This window comes from Talpa europaea (assembly GCF_964194135.1).
Source record: "Talpa europaea genome assembly, chromosome: 16".
NCBI lineage: Eukaryota > Metazoa > Chordata > Mammalia > Eulipotyphla > Talpidae > Talpa > Talpa europaea.
Genome location: NC_140084.1, coordinates 14,408,964 through 14,426,729, shown reverse-complemented (window position 1 = coordinate 14,426,729; position 17,766 = coordinate 14,408,964). Strand labels below are relative to the sequence as shown.

The window sequence follows — 17,766 nt, the reverse complement described above, 5'->3', positions numbered from 1 at the left end:
TATTCCCCAGGTCCATCTGGGTCCACTTTTTCTTACAGTTCTATAGATTTTATTTATTTTCCACACTTTTTCCCCCCACAAGACAACCTTTGTCTCCCAGATCTGTAAGCCAAAGGGGTCAAGTGTTTGGAAATGTACTTATGTTTCTAAACTTACCTTTGACATTTCAACAATGAAGTCTCCCAGGGATGGTCATTGAAATTGGTATGAATTGTCCAGACCTAAAATCTATGAAACCACATATGCTCTGTAGGGACACTCTACTCAGTCACTGACAGGTTAGGTTATTACAAGAATAGGAAGAAGGCCCATTGGCAGAGGGGGTACACACACACACACACACACACACACACATAAAAATGTCTTATACTAGTATTTATTATAACTTAAAGTTATGGCTTGTATTTCAGTCTTTAACATGGTTTTATTTTAGTAAGGATCAAAAAAGTTATACAAATTTAATGCAATTTCTATTACCTTTGCAAAATGAGCTGTTACTCTTCTAATTGTTTTCTCTTCACTGTTTCCATTCATATTCTGTCATCGGTGCTCCCTTGAAAAAGGATGTGAATTCCAACTGCACGTGTGTAGAATAGGAAGAGACTTAAGTTGATGACATTTCATGGGAAATAAGACTGAGGGCTGTTCTTGTACAAAAACTGAAAATGAATCTATATTATCTATGATCACATGATTCTTATAATGTGATTAGAGAAACATTATAAGAAGTGGCGTGTCCAAATCAAAGGATTTGATAGTACAGCTTTGATTAGAACCAACCCAGCCTTGCAGGGGTATTGGTCTGGTTCTGGGCCAGAAGTACAGATTCTATCCTAAAAGCACAGATAAAGACATGAGTCTTCTGAAGTGTCTTTTAAGAGGCGACAGTGGGTGATCCATAGATGTTTGCTTTGAAAAGAGGGCCTCCCTGGTGGCGCAAGGGATTAAGACACAACCTATGAAGCTGTCCGCAGCCTCTGCAGCACGAGATCCCCGGCCAGCCAGGGAAATACCCACATGGTGCAGCAGACCTCTCTTGACTCACCCGCTGCTCCCCTCAGCAGTGTACTTCTGTCAATCTGCCTGTCTCTGGTGAATCTTCTCACCCCCCACATCTCTGGCCTGTACCCCAGCTCTTGTACGCATAAATAAATAAATCTTAAAAAAAAAAAAAGAAACTAGTTGCCTTCAAAATTCAAAGAGCTGTTGAATAGAAGGGATTTAGATTCATTTGAAATTGCTCCAATCTACAGCTATACCATCCTGAATGTGCCCAGTCTCATCTGAAACTGCTCCAGAGGACAGAATTTATTCAAGGAGTATGACTTTTCTTGCCATATCCCCTATCAGAGAAACCTTCCTTGCCAGCTTACCCAAAGCCTTCTTCCTTCATGTCATTCTCTGAACCCTGTCTTCTTTCTTCTTTGTAGATCTTACCAATGTGTGAATTTATATTATATAATCACTTCTTTATTATCTCTCTCTCTGCAAGAATTTAGGTGCCACAGAGTTGAAGCCTTTGCCCATTTTGAACATGTTTGTATCTCTAACATCTAAGAACTCCACTCAGCACATTCGTATAACCAGTAGAATGAATGAATAAATAAATATTAACTGTCTTCCCTTTATGAGTCAAGGGCATTCTCTCCTCATAGTAAAATAAACTAAATCTGAAGTAATCCATGTCCTAAATCCCAGTCTACTCAGGAACTGAGTTTATTATCCAGAAGGCCACTTTTCCAACAGTTTCCCCTGGCCAATTAGATAAAATAACTGTAATTGCTTTCCATCCCAACATTTGAATATTTCTTTTAGTAAATATGCCTGTTACCCTATGTTTCTTACCTATGATTCTTTCTCCAAGATGTTCTTACCCTTCCTCTTACTTCCTCTTTTATGTGTCTCTTCTTGACATTCCTTAACTTTCTTGCATTCTTTCATTCAAATACAGTGTTTAGGTAATTAATCTATTCTGTCACCCTTTAAAGAGGCTCTCTGTGAAATACATAAGGAGAAAGTTAAGAAAATACACTTTGTATGTATGTATTTTTTTTTTTTTTTGGTTTCAGAGTTCTTTGACTAACTTGATTGCAGTTTCTATTAATAGGAAACAGACTATGTCCTTCAGTCACTCAAAAGATGTTTACTGAGCCCTTACTGTATAAAAGCCCTGCCAGATATGGGAGAGATTGGAATGACCAGAGTCCCCAGCCTTAAGACCTCATTCCAGGTGGAGAGAGACAGAAAAGTTAACCTTTCTTCTTCTCTTTTTGATACAATCAGAAAAACTAACCTTGATGTGAAGGTCTTGCAACATTGATACAGTTTGGGAAAAACAAGTGAATTTTGTTCATAAACGTGGGTAGTCTTTGTCCTGTAATAGTCAGCGTCTTTCTTCTGTTTCTTTTTTTTTTTTTTAATGTAGCACATGATTCAATATTTTCTTCTCTCTCTTTTTTTTAAAGATTTTTAAAAATTTTTTAATTGTATGTATACAAGAACAGGCCAGAGGTGCAGGAAGGTGAGAGAATTCACCAGAGACAGAGACAGGAGCAGACCAGGCAGATGGACCAAAATACACCGCTGAGGGGAGCAGCGGGCAAGACAGGAGAGGTCTGCTGTGCCATGTGGGTATCTCCCTGGCTGGCCGGGAATCAAACCCGCACTGCAGAGGCTACAGACAGCATCATAGCACTGCAGTCAACGTGCTGTGCCACCGGGGAGGCCCTTATTCTGTGTTTCTAATGAACTCTCATAAAATTGCCCAGGAACCTTTGTTAGGATCAGAACTTTCTAGAACTTGTGAACTCCTGGGAATGATGAAAGAAAGAGAGGAGATATGTATTTATATCCATATATTTATAGATACAAGGAATGGGATATATATGCATATATATCTATAGAATCTTCCAGTTCTCTGATCTCATGCAAAAATTAGAAGGCATTAGGGCCTCTCTGGTGGCGCAGCAGTTGAGCGCCTGACTGCGAAACTGCACGCAGCCTCTGCAGCGCCGGTTCAATCCCCGGCCTCCGGTGAGGGTCCCACATGGCGCGCAGACCTCTCCTGCCACGCCTGCTGCTCCCCTCAGCAGTATACTTTGGTCCTTCTGCCTGTTCTGCTCCCCGCTCTGGCTCTGGTGAATTCTCTTACCCTCCCGCGCTTCTGACTGTACCCAGTGCTTGTATAAATAAATAAATAAATCTTTAAAAAAAACTAGAGGGTATTAAATAAAGCTGCTATTAAAAATTCCTGGGTGAGAGAGAAACTTTAATATGTCCACATAACTGCATGTTTTATGCCTAATAATCTAAGTTCTTTCACTTTTAAGATTTGACTTCTTCTTTTATTGAGCAGTTTCATGAGCTTTATGAAACACAACTATTTTGCAAAGTGTTTACACATTTGTTGTAAAACTGTTGTCAGGGATATCACACGGCATTGCCTATGTAAGGCCTCATGTGAGAATTCCTCGCCAAGAAGAGCTTTGTCTGTTTTAGAAATTGGCAAAATCACTCCTTTCTGATAACAAGAGCTCTATAAGTACAATACTTTTTCCTTTGCCTGTGATACCAGAAACTTCTCAGGGACTCAGTGATCAATAATTGTTACAGTTTTTAGCCTGTAGGTTTGGTCTATTTCCTTCTTCTTCATTTTCTCAATGATTGTTCTGCATATGTTTTATGAATGTTGGTCATCTGCCTTTGTTTCCAAAGGGCCTTAGTTACTTAAAGGAATCATATCCTAAATCCCAGTCAGCAAACTACATTCTGGGAGCCAAATTGGACGTGTTTTTTTTCTTTTAAATAAAGATTTATTGAAACACATCCACACTCCATCATTTACATCTTGTCCATGAATGGCCCTAGGCTCTAGAAAGGCTAACAAGTCTACCGTCCAAGGAGAGTTGCTACACCCCCCACCAACCATGTGTATCATGCCTGTTGCTAAGGACTTAAAAAAAAAATTCTTTAAATAAATAAATAAAAATATTGTGTATGAATATTAAGCAGTGGGATCTGGATTGCTCAAAGGGATTTCTTTTTAAAAGGCACATCCATTTGCTTTCATACATGTACACACACACATAAAGACATACAGAGCATTTTGTATTTTGATCAGCTGTCTCCATAGTTCTGTTGATAGTCCTGTTGTTTTTCTGATTCCCTCATGACCATGCCCTCTCTCAATTTCTTTGCTTCTAGAGGAAGATCGGTGTAAACTGTACTGCAAGGCTGAGAACTTTGAATTTTTTTTTGCAATGTCTGGCAAGGTGAAAGATGGAACTCCTTGCTCCCCAAACAAAAATGATGTTTGTATCGACGGGATTTGTGAAGTAAGAGAACATTCCCGCTTTGGGTTGTGTGACCCAGCTTGTGCTTCTCATATCAAATGAGTGCAGTGGGGTGGGGGAGAGGACACCCCACCATCCCTGATAGGACATGATAGGATGTGAGCACTGACTCCAAACCCCCTCTTTCTTTTTGTACTACCTCATCCAGTTTTTCAGTTTCCCTTTCGCTCTCCCACCATAGATCAAGAATGGCATTGATGGTCTATGCTACTTTACATTTTAGTTGTACAAAATAAATAATAATGGCTGAGTACATTGATGATAGGATTAGATCCTCACAGATAGGATTTGAAGCCAGACCATGTCTGATTTGTTTTCCTTTGTTTTTGATTTTAATTTGATTGTGAGCTTGTTGATCATTAAAAGGTGTGTGTGTGTGTGTGTGTGTGTCATTCAGCAGTAGAACTGTCTTGAGTAAACTCATCTGATGTTAGTAGTCATGACAATTTTTTAGTTCAGTTATACAGATGGAGAATCTCAGCCTTAGACAAGCAGAGGCTGTCGTGAATGCTAGGAAACATAGCAAAAATGTTGTTTGGCTTGGTCCATTTTCTCCCATGTTTGTTTTTGCTGCTGCTATTTATGTTTATTGGGGTTACTTTGACCTACACCACTGTATGTTTTAGGTGTACAGGTTCAGATCTGACGTGCATCTAGTAATGATAGAGCAAGAATGTGGATTTCTACTCAGTCAAATTTGACATGCTGTTCACCTTGAAACTGTACTACCTTCCAAATATTCCAGAAATACAGAAAACTGTATTGCTAGGTGCTTTTTAGTCCATTGATTTCTCTGATCTTTGTCTCCCCATCCCCCCCCTTTTTTTGGTCACAGCCAGTAGGATGTGACCATGAACTTGGCTCTAAGGCAGTTTCGGATGCCTGTGGTGTTTGCAAAGGTGATAATTCGACCTGCAAGTTTTATAAAGGCCTCTACCTCAACCAGCACAAAGCAAATGGTAAGAGATGCTGTTTCATTACTGTATCTGCTGGAACGCACCACTGCTGCCAAGCAGGGTTGAGTCTTGCTAGCATGGCACAGCCTTTTAGTAGCTCACCTAACATGCAAGGGAGATGGCTCATCTCAGCTGTGCAAGAACCAGGGAAGATAGGTGGCTTTTCAGTGTGAGCAGTTTCATCAATATATTATATCTCAGAGATGTGATAAACAAATGCCTTTCTATTTGGAGTTTTTATTTATTTATTTTAGGAAATGTTGTCTTTGGAAGATGAAGGTTATTGGTTTGGGGCAGTGTTTTCAGGGAGTTTGAAAGTATACTACCTTCCAAATATTCCAGAAATACAGAAAACTGTATTGCTAGGTGCTTTTTAGTCCATTGATTTCTCTGATCTTTGTCTCCCCCTCCCCCCTTTTTATTTTTTTTGGTCACAGCCATTAGGATGTGACCATGAACTTGGCTCTAAGGCAGTTTCGGATGCCTGTTTGCACTTTTCTTTTTCTCCACTACCACCCCTTGTCACTTTCCCTACCCCTCTTCCACTTAACTTCAGAAGCCTCGGGATGCTTACTAATGTCCTTTGGTTTTGAATATGTTTTACACTATGAATGCCCAGTATTTGTTTTTATTATTCTGACTTGCTTTGATGCATAAAATTTTTCAAATTCTCTCATTCTGTTGAAAATGATTACATTTCATCCTTTCTCATGGGTATGTAATATTCCATGATGTGTACGTAGCACATCTTGTTGATCCAGCCATCTGTTGAAGGAGATTTAGACCACTTCCATGTACCAGCTATGGTAATTAATGCTGGTGTGAATATTGTAGAACACATCGGATTTTTTGGTGATAATTTCTTATTCTGTAAATATATGCCCAAGAGTGTGATTGTCAGTTCATACAGTATTTCTGTTTTTAATTTTTTGAAGTGAATTCAAATTGTTTTCCGTAATGGTTTCACCTCAAAGTGGGGTCATCTTTCTCTATATCCTTTCCAGCACTTGTTGGGTTCTTTTAATATGTGCTGTCTTCCTGTGTGAGGTGGTGTCTCATTATGATTTTAGCTTGCATCTCTCTTGTTACAATTAATATCTTTTCATGAGTCTTTTGGCCTTCTGGATATCCTCTTTAGTAATCTTTCTGTTCACATCTGCTGCCTGTTTGTTAATTGGACTGATTGTATTTTTATTGCTAAGCTGAGTTTTTTTATATATATATATATATATATATATTAATCCCTTTTCAGTTAAGTATCATGTAAGTATTTTTTCCCATTCAGTAAGGGATCTATGCACTCACCTGATACACGTCTTCTTTCTCTGATGTCCCTACCCTGGTAATGGAACAATTGGTCATCTTCACTTCATAGAATAGAAGTGAATGTCACTTTATGACTGAAAAACCCTACACTATAAAAAAGGCCTCTCCATGTTTCTGGGCATTTCTAGTCATATCTCTCCAACACACAGTGAGAAAAACAGAAACGTTCTTTTCTTTTTTTGCTTTTATTTATTTTTTAATATATTTTCTACATCATTGTTCATTTTTAAACAATGTTTGCTTCCCCCCCGCCATAGAATTTCCTTCACCAATGCACCCGTGCACCATCACCACAGTTCCTTTTGCTCCTCCCTTCTTCCCTGTGATCCCTCTCTCTCTTCCTCCCCTGCAGGATGTCTCTAGTTCATAATTGTCTATTTGGTTTTGTTATATTGTTATTATTTTTCCCTCTGATGTCTTATTTGATTCTCCTACATTGCTGGTGGGAGTGCAAACTGGTCCAACCACTATGGAAAGCTGTCTGGAGGTTCCTCAGTCTACCTAAAATGGAGCTACCATATGATCCGGCAATTCCACTCCTAGGGATGTACCCAAAGGGCATAAAAACACTCATTCAAAAAAAATTCCCTGTACCCCTATGTTTATTGCGGCACTATTTATAATAGGTAAAATCTGGAAATCACCCAAGTGCCCAGAATAGATGACTGGATCAAGAAGATGGGGTACATATATATATATATATATATACATACAATGGAATACTATTCAGTAATCAAAAAGATAAACTCATGCCATTTGCAGTAACATGCATGGAGCTAGAAGGAATTATGCTCAGTGAAGTAAGTCAGAAGGAAAAAGAGAAATATTGGATGGTTTCACTTATAGAAATGTTCTTTTTCCTTTTAGAATATTATCCAGTAGTCATTGTCCCAGCAGGGGCCCGAAGCATTGAAATCCAAGAATTACAGATTTCCTCCAGCTACCTCGCCGTTAGGAGCCTCAGTCAAAAGTATTATCTGACAGGGGGCTGGCGCATCGACTGGCCTGGGGAGTTCCCCTTTGCAGGGACCACATTCGAATACCAGCGCCCTTTCAACCGCCCAGAACGTCTCTACGCCCCGGGACCCACAAATGAGACACTGGTCTTTGAAGTAAGTCCCTTCTTTTGGTTCAGTTCTTGGCGACATCTTCTGAATTTATAGTGAAGACATCATTTTGAGCTAGCTTAAAGAACTTCCAGTCCTTCTATTTCAGATGTGTTTGTTGATAGGCTAAATTGCAAAGTGCAAAGGAGAAAAGAGAATTCCATTTTGGGAAACAGGGCAGGAGCACATGGATCTCCGGGAGAGTGCATTGATTTTCACAATTAGTTGTCAAACTTTCACCATTACACTTGACTTTCAGGAATGCTGAGGATGTCATAGGAATGTTGTTTAGATTGGTCCAATTTTTCTATGTCTGCTCTTTGTTTTTGTGTTGCTGTTGTTGTTTTATGTTTATTGAGATAGCTTTGATTGCCAACACTGTATGTTTTAGGGATACAAGTTCATGCCTCTGCAAATATTGACTAAAATGGGGTGGGTCATGCCCACCACCAAAGCACCAATAATCTTCCAGCATAGCCCAATAAGTGCCATACCTCTATTACTCCCAACAAACCCCCTCACCCCCACCCGCCCACCCTCAGTTACATTTCTAGGGTTTGTTTTGGCTTGGTTTTATCTGCTCCTTTGCCTTGTTTTTTATATTTCACATATGAATTAAAAATATCCAGCATGTGTCTTTCTCTTTTTGACTTATTTTGCTTAGCATCATCCCCTCCAATTCCATAAAAGTTCATCTGGTCTCTCTCTCTCTCTTTCTCTCTCTCTCTCTCTCTCTCTCTCTCTCTCTCTCTCTCTCTCTCTCTCTCTAGCTGAGTAGTACCACATAATCTTCATTATCCACTTAGCTGTCTTTGGACACTTCAGTTGTTTCCCTAAGTTGGCTATTATAAATAGTACTGCAGTGAAGATAGGGGTGCATAGATCTGTTTGGATTAGTGTTTTTGTATTCTTGGAGAGGGGATGCTGGATCATATATGACTGCCCTTTGGATGGTCCATTGTAGCTCTTTACCATGAGGATCACCTGTACCAGGAGACAGAATGATATACTAGAAAAAAATACAAGGTTAAGGGCCAAAAAGGTCTTAACTCAGGGCAAACCACTTTTGTTTTGAAAGTTGTTTCCTTAGTTGTAAGAGAAAAAAAATAAGTAATGGGTAATAACTGCAGTAGAAGCTGCCAACATATCTGCTAATGATTCTACGAGACCATTATCATATGTGCATTCTTTCTGGTCCTCACAATGTCTCTGGTTTGCTTTTCCCATTTTCTAAGTTGGAGCTGTTCATTCACTTACAGTAGCAAGTGCTTTGCTTCATGTTATATAAAAGTCAAACTGGTGGCCACTTACTGATCACTTTGGTAACCAGACACTCCTGTAAGTCACTTGGAACTTCAGTTTCTCACCTATAAAACTGAAATAGCAAACCTATCTCACCGACTTGCCAGAAAAATAAACAGTGAAGTGTGAAGATAACTTCAAAGATTTGCCTAACTCCCACAGCTAGGAAAAAAGCAGAACTGAATGAAACTCTAAATTTTTTCCATCTAGGAGTATGACATGTACATTCACCCAGTTACTGGCTCTTCTCAAGTAAAGGAAACAAACTTAATTCAATTGTTTATTATTATTATTATTATTATTATTATTAGGCACAAACCTTAATCCTTTACTAAGGAAAATGACTCCACGATAGTTTTAAAAAATCAACCATATGTAACAGGATCTAAGTCAGATGTTGCACACACAGCATGGTTAAGAGTACATACTCCTAGCTAACTATGTAACTTGGACACCTTTCTTTGCCTCTGTGTCTCTGAATGTACAGGTTTGTGAATTGAGCAAACTGTGCCAACCATGAGGACTATTGGAAGGCTAATGTAAGATGACTTCAACACTTACAGAGTACTTGGCACAAAATGTTTGTAACCATTATCATTTGCCTTCTGGACATGTCACACACATATTAGAAAAGAAATCCATACGTCCACCATGGTTAACGAGCCACAGATTCAGATCTGCAAGTATTAGAATACAACAGCCCAGCATCTTAATGTCAGGTGATTTCTTATAAAAAAAACATAGTTTTTGACATCTCTTAAGAAACAGAAATTCCTAGCCTCAGTTGATACTTGAGTTTGCTACTGTGGCCCTAGACTCACCCTGAGTTCACTTACCTTGTCCTGTAAACTTAAGATACCTGGCTGTGACACCTCTGTGTGATGGGAGGTCCCCCAAAGATCTCACCACACTTATTCACAGAAGACCTGTTACTGGAAATGTTCTTTTTACAACCCTCTAGGTTCTTTCCTTTCAGAGGATCAGAGTAGAAACCCCAGATGAAATTTGACTAAAGTTAGGGTGGTTTAGAGCTTAGCCAGGAATCCAGTCCCTGAAATTACACAGTCCTTACCTAAGGCGTAAGAATTGGACTCTCTAGTTAAAATTTCTGGAGTTTTTTAATACTGCTTTTTTTTTTTTTAAGATAGAAATATTCTGATTCTGTCCTAGCCAGCATCTGATCAGCCAACATTTTTCCCTTTGTTTCCAAGAGGTATCAGTTGTAGAGCAACATGGTCTTGTGAATTTTGCCAAGAGATCTTTATCCCACCTGTAAGCCGATGTGCACCAGACCCAGTATTGTGCCTGAAATTGAACTGAGATCAGGAAGCAGGGCTCAGTGGCTCTCACGGTTTTTGCCGTGAGCAATCAGAACAAAGTGCCTTCATTCCTAATGAGAAATATGTTCCCTGCTACTTCACAACAGGCAACTGTTTCTGTTGTTGTTTCTCCAATTCCGTTCATAAACACAGAGCTGTTCCAGAAGATTTTCACAGATCTGTTTGTAATTTAAGGTTTGCCTTTAGACATATATTTTCTGCAGGAAAACCGGCATAGACAATAAGACCAGAAACAATGGGGACAGTGCAAAGCAGAATGTTGGAGTTCTTCCTTATTTTCATCTTTGGAACCCAAAATACCCACTGCTCCTCTCAGTACTGGCCAAATTAACCAGATGATTAACACATTGTCACATTTTAGCTGTGCTTTATTGAATTTAAGTCCTGTTCCCTATCTCATTCATCTGTGTGGTTTTTTTGTTTGTTTGTTTGTTTTTTAAAGATTTATTTATTTTTTTATATAAGCACCGGGTACAGTCAGAAGCGTGGGAGGGTGAGAGAATTCATCAGAGCGGGGAACAGAACAGGCAGACTGATGAAATGCACTGCTGAGGGGAGCAGCAGACGCGGCAGGAGAGATCTGTCACAACATGTGGGACCCTCGCTGGCGGCCCGGGCATAAAACCGGCATCACAGAGGCTGCGGGCAGCTTCATTGCCCAGCGCTCAACCGCTGCGCCACCAGGGGAGGCCCCACATTTGTGTTTTTAATGCCGACTGAAAGTAAATCTTTGGGCAGTTCTAAAATTGTTCCTGGTGTTCAGAAGCTATTTTTGAGAAATGGAAGGATGGCCTAACTGGGTGATTCTCCAAAACTGGTCAGGTTTAGCAATCTCTCTCCTTGAAATACAGGCAACTGCTTGGGAAAATAATGATAAAATGTAAGGGAAAATATTGGATAGATTAAAATAAAATTTTAAAAACACTAAATCTTCCCCAGGTTCAATTAAATATGTATAATATTTCTTTTAAATAATATTTAGAAGTATATAAATAGAACAAGAAGTCTAATAATATCTATATTAATACAAAATTATACTTTCACCACTATGGAATAAGGTCACATTTGCTCAGCTATTGTTTCACAAAATCTTACTTTATTATGCTCATGCCGCTTATAGACTCAATGAAAGTTTAAATTAATGTCCCAGGAATGTGTCCCGTCTGGAGGGAAATTCGTGTGATTAATTGGATGTGCCTTGCTTGTATTTTTAAAGGAGTTATGGTTTCATTCAAAACTTGCAGATAGGTTAGGAGTTAAAAAAAAAAATGAAAGATCAAATCCAGTTACCTAGTATTTTGTCTATTTTATCTTTAAAAGAATTTGGATTCATGACCTTAATATTCAAAGTATAGTCAGTTGCTCTCAGAAGAACACTTTCATCCTAGGGTCACACCTCTCCCAAACAATAGAACGCAGTCATTTTAAAACTTAAAATCACAATGAGCAATAAATTACAATTGCCAAAACTAGATTATATATCAGTAGCCAAGTAATCCGTGGCCATTTTCTTTATAAAGGATGTTAAATAAAGTTCATATGCCTTTCCATACAACTATGAATTGAACCAAAGTGAATACTTTGTGAGCCAAAAATATGTTCAATCCAATATAAAAATGTTGAATGTGTTTTACAATCCTGTGGGATGCTGAAATCAAAGTGTGGGAACCTACCAAAATGAAAAATGTTGTTCCATCCACAAAAAGTATAAGCGGCTAAAAAAAAGCACTTCCTGCCTTGGACACTTAAAATATTGCATATCCACCACATTCTCATTATAGTGTAAAATTCAGCAGAAGGGCCTGTTTGCCAAAAACACTTGAAGATGGCATTTTGAGGGTAATGTCCCTCTTTTTAATCTCATTTGTGCCTGTATCTTAACTCATTCCCATCCTTGGGCCACCTGGGTAGGTTATTGATTTAAGTAATTACCTTCAAAACGGTTTCCCTCAGCTCACTTTCCCTTCCATGTCTGCTAATAGAATCAACCTCCCTTGCGTGTCTAGTCAATGCCCAGCCCTATGCTGGACATTGGAGAGACGCCAATGATTGCATAGTCTTGGTCTTTAGAGAAAGGGAACAGTGGACTTTGGTATGTGGATCCTGGTTTTTTTTTGGAAGCAACATGGGTTAGAACAAGCATACAGATGGCATTTTTATAAATAGTTGACAATATGGGGGGTCTCTGCTGTGCTATGTCCCTTTGGATGAGTCACTTGAGCCAGCTGGTTCCCAGGTTTGCATTTGAGATATGATTTCTGCAGACTAACCTCACATCTTCCACTGTAGCCTCTAACACTGTCCCGAGGCACTTTTATAGCCCCTGAAACACTATGTAAGCAGTAAGATGACTTATCCATCTTTGTAGCTACCAGAACTAGCAGAGTATCTGCAATGCCATAGACGCTCAAAAATTGTATTCAACGAATGACATCCAGCAATAAAATTCATTCCGTCATTCATTCCAGAAGTAAACTCTTCTTTCCAGATGGGACAGTCATATACACAGAGGTGCTAAATAAAACAAAGAAAGGAGAACATCTCTGATCTAGGTGAAGAGTGGCAGCCCCAGAGGCCAGGGTCTCCTTTCCTGCTTCAGCCCCCCTGGCCCAAACCACAGTGGTGACTGAAGCTATCCACATGGCCCCTGCCTACTGCAGAACACATTTTTTAAAAGATGTATTTATTTATGCATACAAGAACTGGGGTACAGGCCAGAGGTGTTGGGGGGCAGTAAGAGGATTCACCAGAGACAGAGTGGGGAACAGAACAGGCAGACTGACTGAAACTCAATGCTGAGGGGAGCAGCAGGAGAGACAGGAGAGTTCTGCTGCGCCATGTGGGTCACCTCCCCGGGATCGAACTCATGCTTCAGTGGCTGCCCTTAGCTTCATAGTGCTGAGACTTAACCTCTTATGCCACCAGGGAGCCCCCTACTGCAGAACACTTTTTAAAAACCACCAGATTTCATCATCTCTCCGGACTGATCTTCTAATGTTCAATGTTAAAGGAAATAGCATTTAAAGAACTGAAATTTGACCTTCTATATTGCATTTGAGGGATCAATAGACTCCCTAAAAAATTTGCCTCTTGAGGGCCTCCCTGGTGGCGCAGCGGTTGAGAACTGGGCTGTGAAGCTGCCCACAGTCTCTGCAGAGCCGGTTTGATCCCCGGCCACCAGCGAGGGTCCCACATGGCGTGCAGACCTCTCCTGCCACCCGCTGCTCCCCTCAGCAGTGTACTTCGGTCCTTCTGCCTGTTCTGCTCCCCACTCTGGCTCTGGTGAATTCTCTCACCCTCCTGCGCTTCTGACTGTACCCAGTGCTTGTATAAATAAAATAAAATAAATCTTAAAAAAAAATTGCCTCTTGCAAAGTGAATAATTTGCCTACAACTCATCACAGAAGTCCACAGGGGCTCCCCTCCATCCAGGAGTGCAGCCACTTGTCCTCTGAGAGAGGGGCAATCCAGATCTTTTCACTTTTTTGTGGTTGTTTCATCATGCAAGGCGGGGTGATACTACCCTGGAATACTGGGCCACTGTCAGTCACCCCCAAAAAATCATTGTGTTCAAATAACAGTATCTTCTGCTTTGGGTTATTTTTCTGTCAAAACTCTATAGAATGTCTTCATAGGAAAGCTAGTTTCACCTAAATGGAAAACAGATCTTCTCTTTTATCACTGAGTCACACGCCTGTCTGATTTTAAGATATGGTCTCTATTACAACCTTTTATTCTCCTGGGAAACTTGATGCCTCTTGTATCTGCATTTGCAACATATGTCAACATCAGCAGTGCTGGTCCCACTGAATCCCTCTGTGGCCAAGGGACATCCCAAAGGTGATCAAAGGGTTTCTAGGATTGAATTTTCTAGGCATTATTTAAGTCCACCAATCAAGTTTTTATTCTGAAGTACATCGGTGTATGTACACATTGTTGACTTGGAGAAAAGGGGCCAATTTTCATGACTCCCTATGACATTTCTGCATTTCCCAGGGAACAACCTCTCCCACATACACACATCCCAGCATAGAAAGAAATCAACACTGATTTGGCAATTGTACTTGCCAAAGTGCAAAGTACTTTCTGCCATGGCTGCAAATACAGTTATTATAAAGCTCCATGATTCCATCATATGTTTTTATTCAACATACTGCCCACAACCTAAGACTAAAGTGTTTCTTGCCGAACTATTGCTCTGATTAGTCATCTGAAAGATTTCAAAGTTGGCTTGTCTTTCCAGAGTCTTTAGGATATTATGTATAGACATAGCACTATATTTTATTGCATTGGGATTAGAAACACAAGAAAAAGTAAATCTATGTTAACTCTAAACCCACATAGCAAATTGTGCATGTTGTATGTGGGGGATTGTCATATAAGGCATTAAATTTTGATGTGGAAGAAATGTGAAAACTGAAGTTGACACTTGATGGCTCCCTAGTAGCTCACGTGATTCCACAGGGTTCAGTGCTCTGCAGTGTGAAGGTCAGAGATGACATCCACACATGTCTTTGTTGAGATATAATCATTTAATCTGAGTAGACATTGACAGGCTGGGCTTTTGAAGATATGGGTGAAAACGTAAATGTTTTTCAATTTTGAGATTGAGATATAGGTATTTTAAGGTCACTGATATTCTTTAGTTAACCACCGTGCAAAAGGCCTTTTGAATATATAAATAGAGGAGACATTGGCAATAAGAATTAAAAACACAAAAATTCTTTTTTTCATGATTAGCCAAGGAGTCCACTTAGATGACACATTTTTAGAAGTGACTGAAGAATAGTTTTTCTGGGGCCTCCCTGGTGGTGCAAGGGGTTAAGATGCAACCTGTGAAGCTGTCCACAGCCACTGCAGCATAAGTTCAATGTCCGGCCAAGGAGATACCCACATGGTACAGCAGACCTCTCCTGACTCGCCCACTGCTCCCCTCAGCAGTGGATTTCAGCAGATCTGCCTGCTCTGCTCCCCACTCTGTCTCTGGTGAATCCTCTCACCCCCCCCCCACCACACACACCTCTGGCCTGTACCCCAGCTCTTGTATGCATTAATTAATTAATTGATTAATTAAAATAATCTTTTCTGCTAGTGTTCTCTCTCCCCCTTCCCCTCTCTCCATCTCTCTTTACCCCTTCTCTCCTTCTTGCCACCTCTCATTCTCTCCTTCCTCTTCCTCCCTCTCCCACCCCACCCCCCCACACACACACTCATAACAAAGAATGAGTCATATTCTCTGTCTTGTAGTCTGAGGGTAGGTGAGGAAATTCTTCCTGAGTGTTTCATTATAAAGTACCCTCACTCTGTCTGATAAAGAGCGGTTCAGGATGCCACGATATACACAGCCACTCTCCTAAGACTGAAATATGATCTCGTGTGTTTTTACAGCATTCCTTCTGTGAAAAGGCTGCAAAATAAAAGCTCTCCTTTATGTAAAGGATGTTTCCCTTCTTTAGTAAGCGGCCCAAGGGGTGTTGAACTCTTTGAAAGCCCGTGCCTGCTTAATTGTACACCAAGGGAGAATCCTGAAGCTGAAAAGGACAGCAACCTTTGTGATGACAGTAAGTGAGAAATAGGTTAACCACAGGCCAGCTTCAAGGCAGAAAAAGACATCTAAAGAAAATGACTGTAATAAACAGCTTCCTCTGCTCTTTGGCCAAAGAGATGATGGGGTGGCAGGCACCAGGTGGCCCGGGACATTGATCATTGAGATGACAGAGTGTGAGCATCCCTGATATCTAGATCCCTCCTTGTCACCCTGCTGTCTGAATTCGCCCCAAGGGGAAGGGGCTAAATTGAGTAAAGACGTGCTTCCCTCACAACCAGTGTCAGGGAGAGGAGCCCAGCCAAGGAGCACGGACACAAAACACAGAAGAGGCAAAGAAATAATGGAGTATTAATTTAGAACAGAGGATATAAAACTCAGACCCTCGAGGATGATTCGGAGGGGCTTCGCGATGCCACATCATTTATCTTGGGATCATCATTGGAGATTTGAAGTAGGGGCCACCAGTTCACTCATGGCAAATAGTTCTGTGACGGGTTGGCGGTGCTATTCATTTCCTTCGCTGAACTCTGAGGAATGTGGATGAGTTGAATTAGAGCTGTGGTCAAGGTTCAGATGTCAGGCCACACCTTTGAAGCTGCCTCCCAGAGCCCTGGTCAGGCCTTTGTGTGGCTGTCGCATGTCAAATTCAACTCAGTCTCATATAATAGCAAGGTCACGTGCTATAGGCTTTGAAGCCAACGAGGAGGCAAAGACAACAGACTGGATTTTTAGCATATAAAACATCACAGGAACTTAGGAGAGCTTGAATCCACCCCACAGCACTTGCCTTGTGATTTAGTCACCCTGCGATGTGTGGTGTGATCCACCACTTACCAGGAAGGGTCCTTCTAGAAAGCAGATTATATTTCAGTTGTTTACACCATGGCCAAATAAAACGTCTAAATAAACACTGGAGAAAATGGATGGAGGGATTAAAAGTGATTTCTGCTTCAACCAGACATTAGCATGTTCAAAAAATACACCCAGTACCTCAGTGTAAATGTGAGAGAAAGCTGTACAATCCCAATGATAGAATCTTTTCAAATTCTTTTTGAAATTTGCAACTAGGATTTTATTTTATTTATTATTTTGAAAGATTTATTTATTTATTTATACAAGCACTGGGTACAGTCAGAAGCACAGGAGGGCGAGAGAATTCACCAGAGCCAGAGCAGAGAACAGAACAGGCAGACTGACGAAATACACTGCTGAGGGGAGCAGCGGGCGGCAGGAGAGGTCTGCGCACCATGTGGGACTCTTGCCGGGGATCGAACCAGCGCAGCAGAGGCTGCAGGCAGCTTTACAACCCAGCACTCAACCGCTGCACCACCAGGGAGGCCCCGCAACTAGGATTTTAAATTAGAATCCTAGCCATGGACTCAGAGCTTGAGAGACTGTCACTGGAGTTACGATGTCAAGTTACAGAGTCAGACAATCTCAGAAAGGTGAATTCCATTGTGTATAGCACTTTCTCCATACCTGGTGAGCTGATGTTGTATCAACAGAACCAGAATATCAGTAGCCCTTATAATATTGTCAATGTTAAGTGAGAAAGCACATGGATATTGCCCTGCAGGGCCTATAGAAAGCACAATGAGTACTGTGCTTCTTATTTGTAAACCCTCTGATGTGCTATTGAGCAGAAGAAACTAGCATCTAGCCTGCTTTAAGTAAAAAGCCAGTCTTAAAACCCATCGATATCTCATGGAAACAGCCCAAATGCCCAAAAACAGATGACTGGATCAAGAAGATGTGGTATATATATATATATATATATATATATATATATATATATATATATATATATATATATAATGGAATACTATACATCAATCA

General features: G+C 40.4%; 1 protein-coding gene across 3 annotated transcripts in view; it reads left to right on the top strand.

Annotated features, from left to right (window-relative positions):
* The window catches only part of ADAMTS18 (ADAM metallopeptidase with thrombospondin type 1 motif 18), a gene marked incomplete at both ends in the record, with an annotated part of 145,892 nt that overhangs the window by 106,944 nt on the left and 21,182 nt on the right, over positions 1-17,766 (top strand). For all 3 annotated transcript variants that reach the window (XM_084257233.1, XM_084257232.1, XM_084257234.1), the window contains 3 exons: positions 4,204-4,334; positions 5,188-5,311; positions 7,502-7,746. In XM_084257233.1, coding sequence (XP_084113359.1) covers positions 4,204-4,334; positions 5,188-5,311; positions 7,502-7,746 — 500 coding nt within the window. The remainder of the gene's footprint in view (positions 1-4,203; positions 4,335-5,187; positions 5,312-7,501; positions 7,747-17,766) is intronic.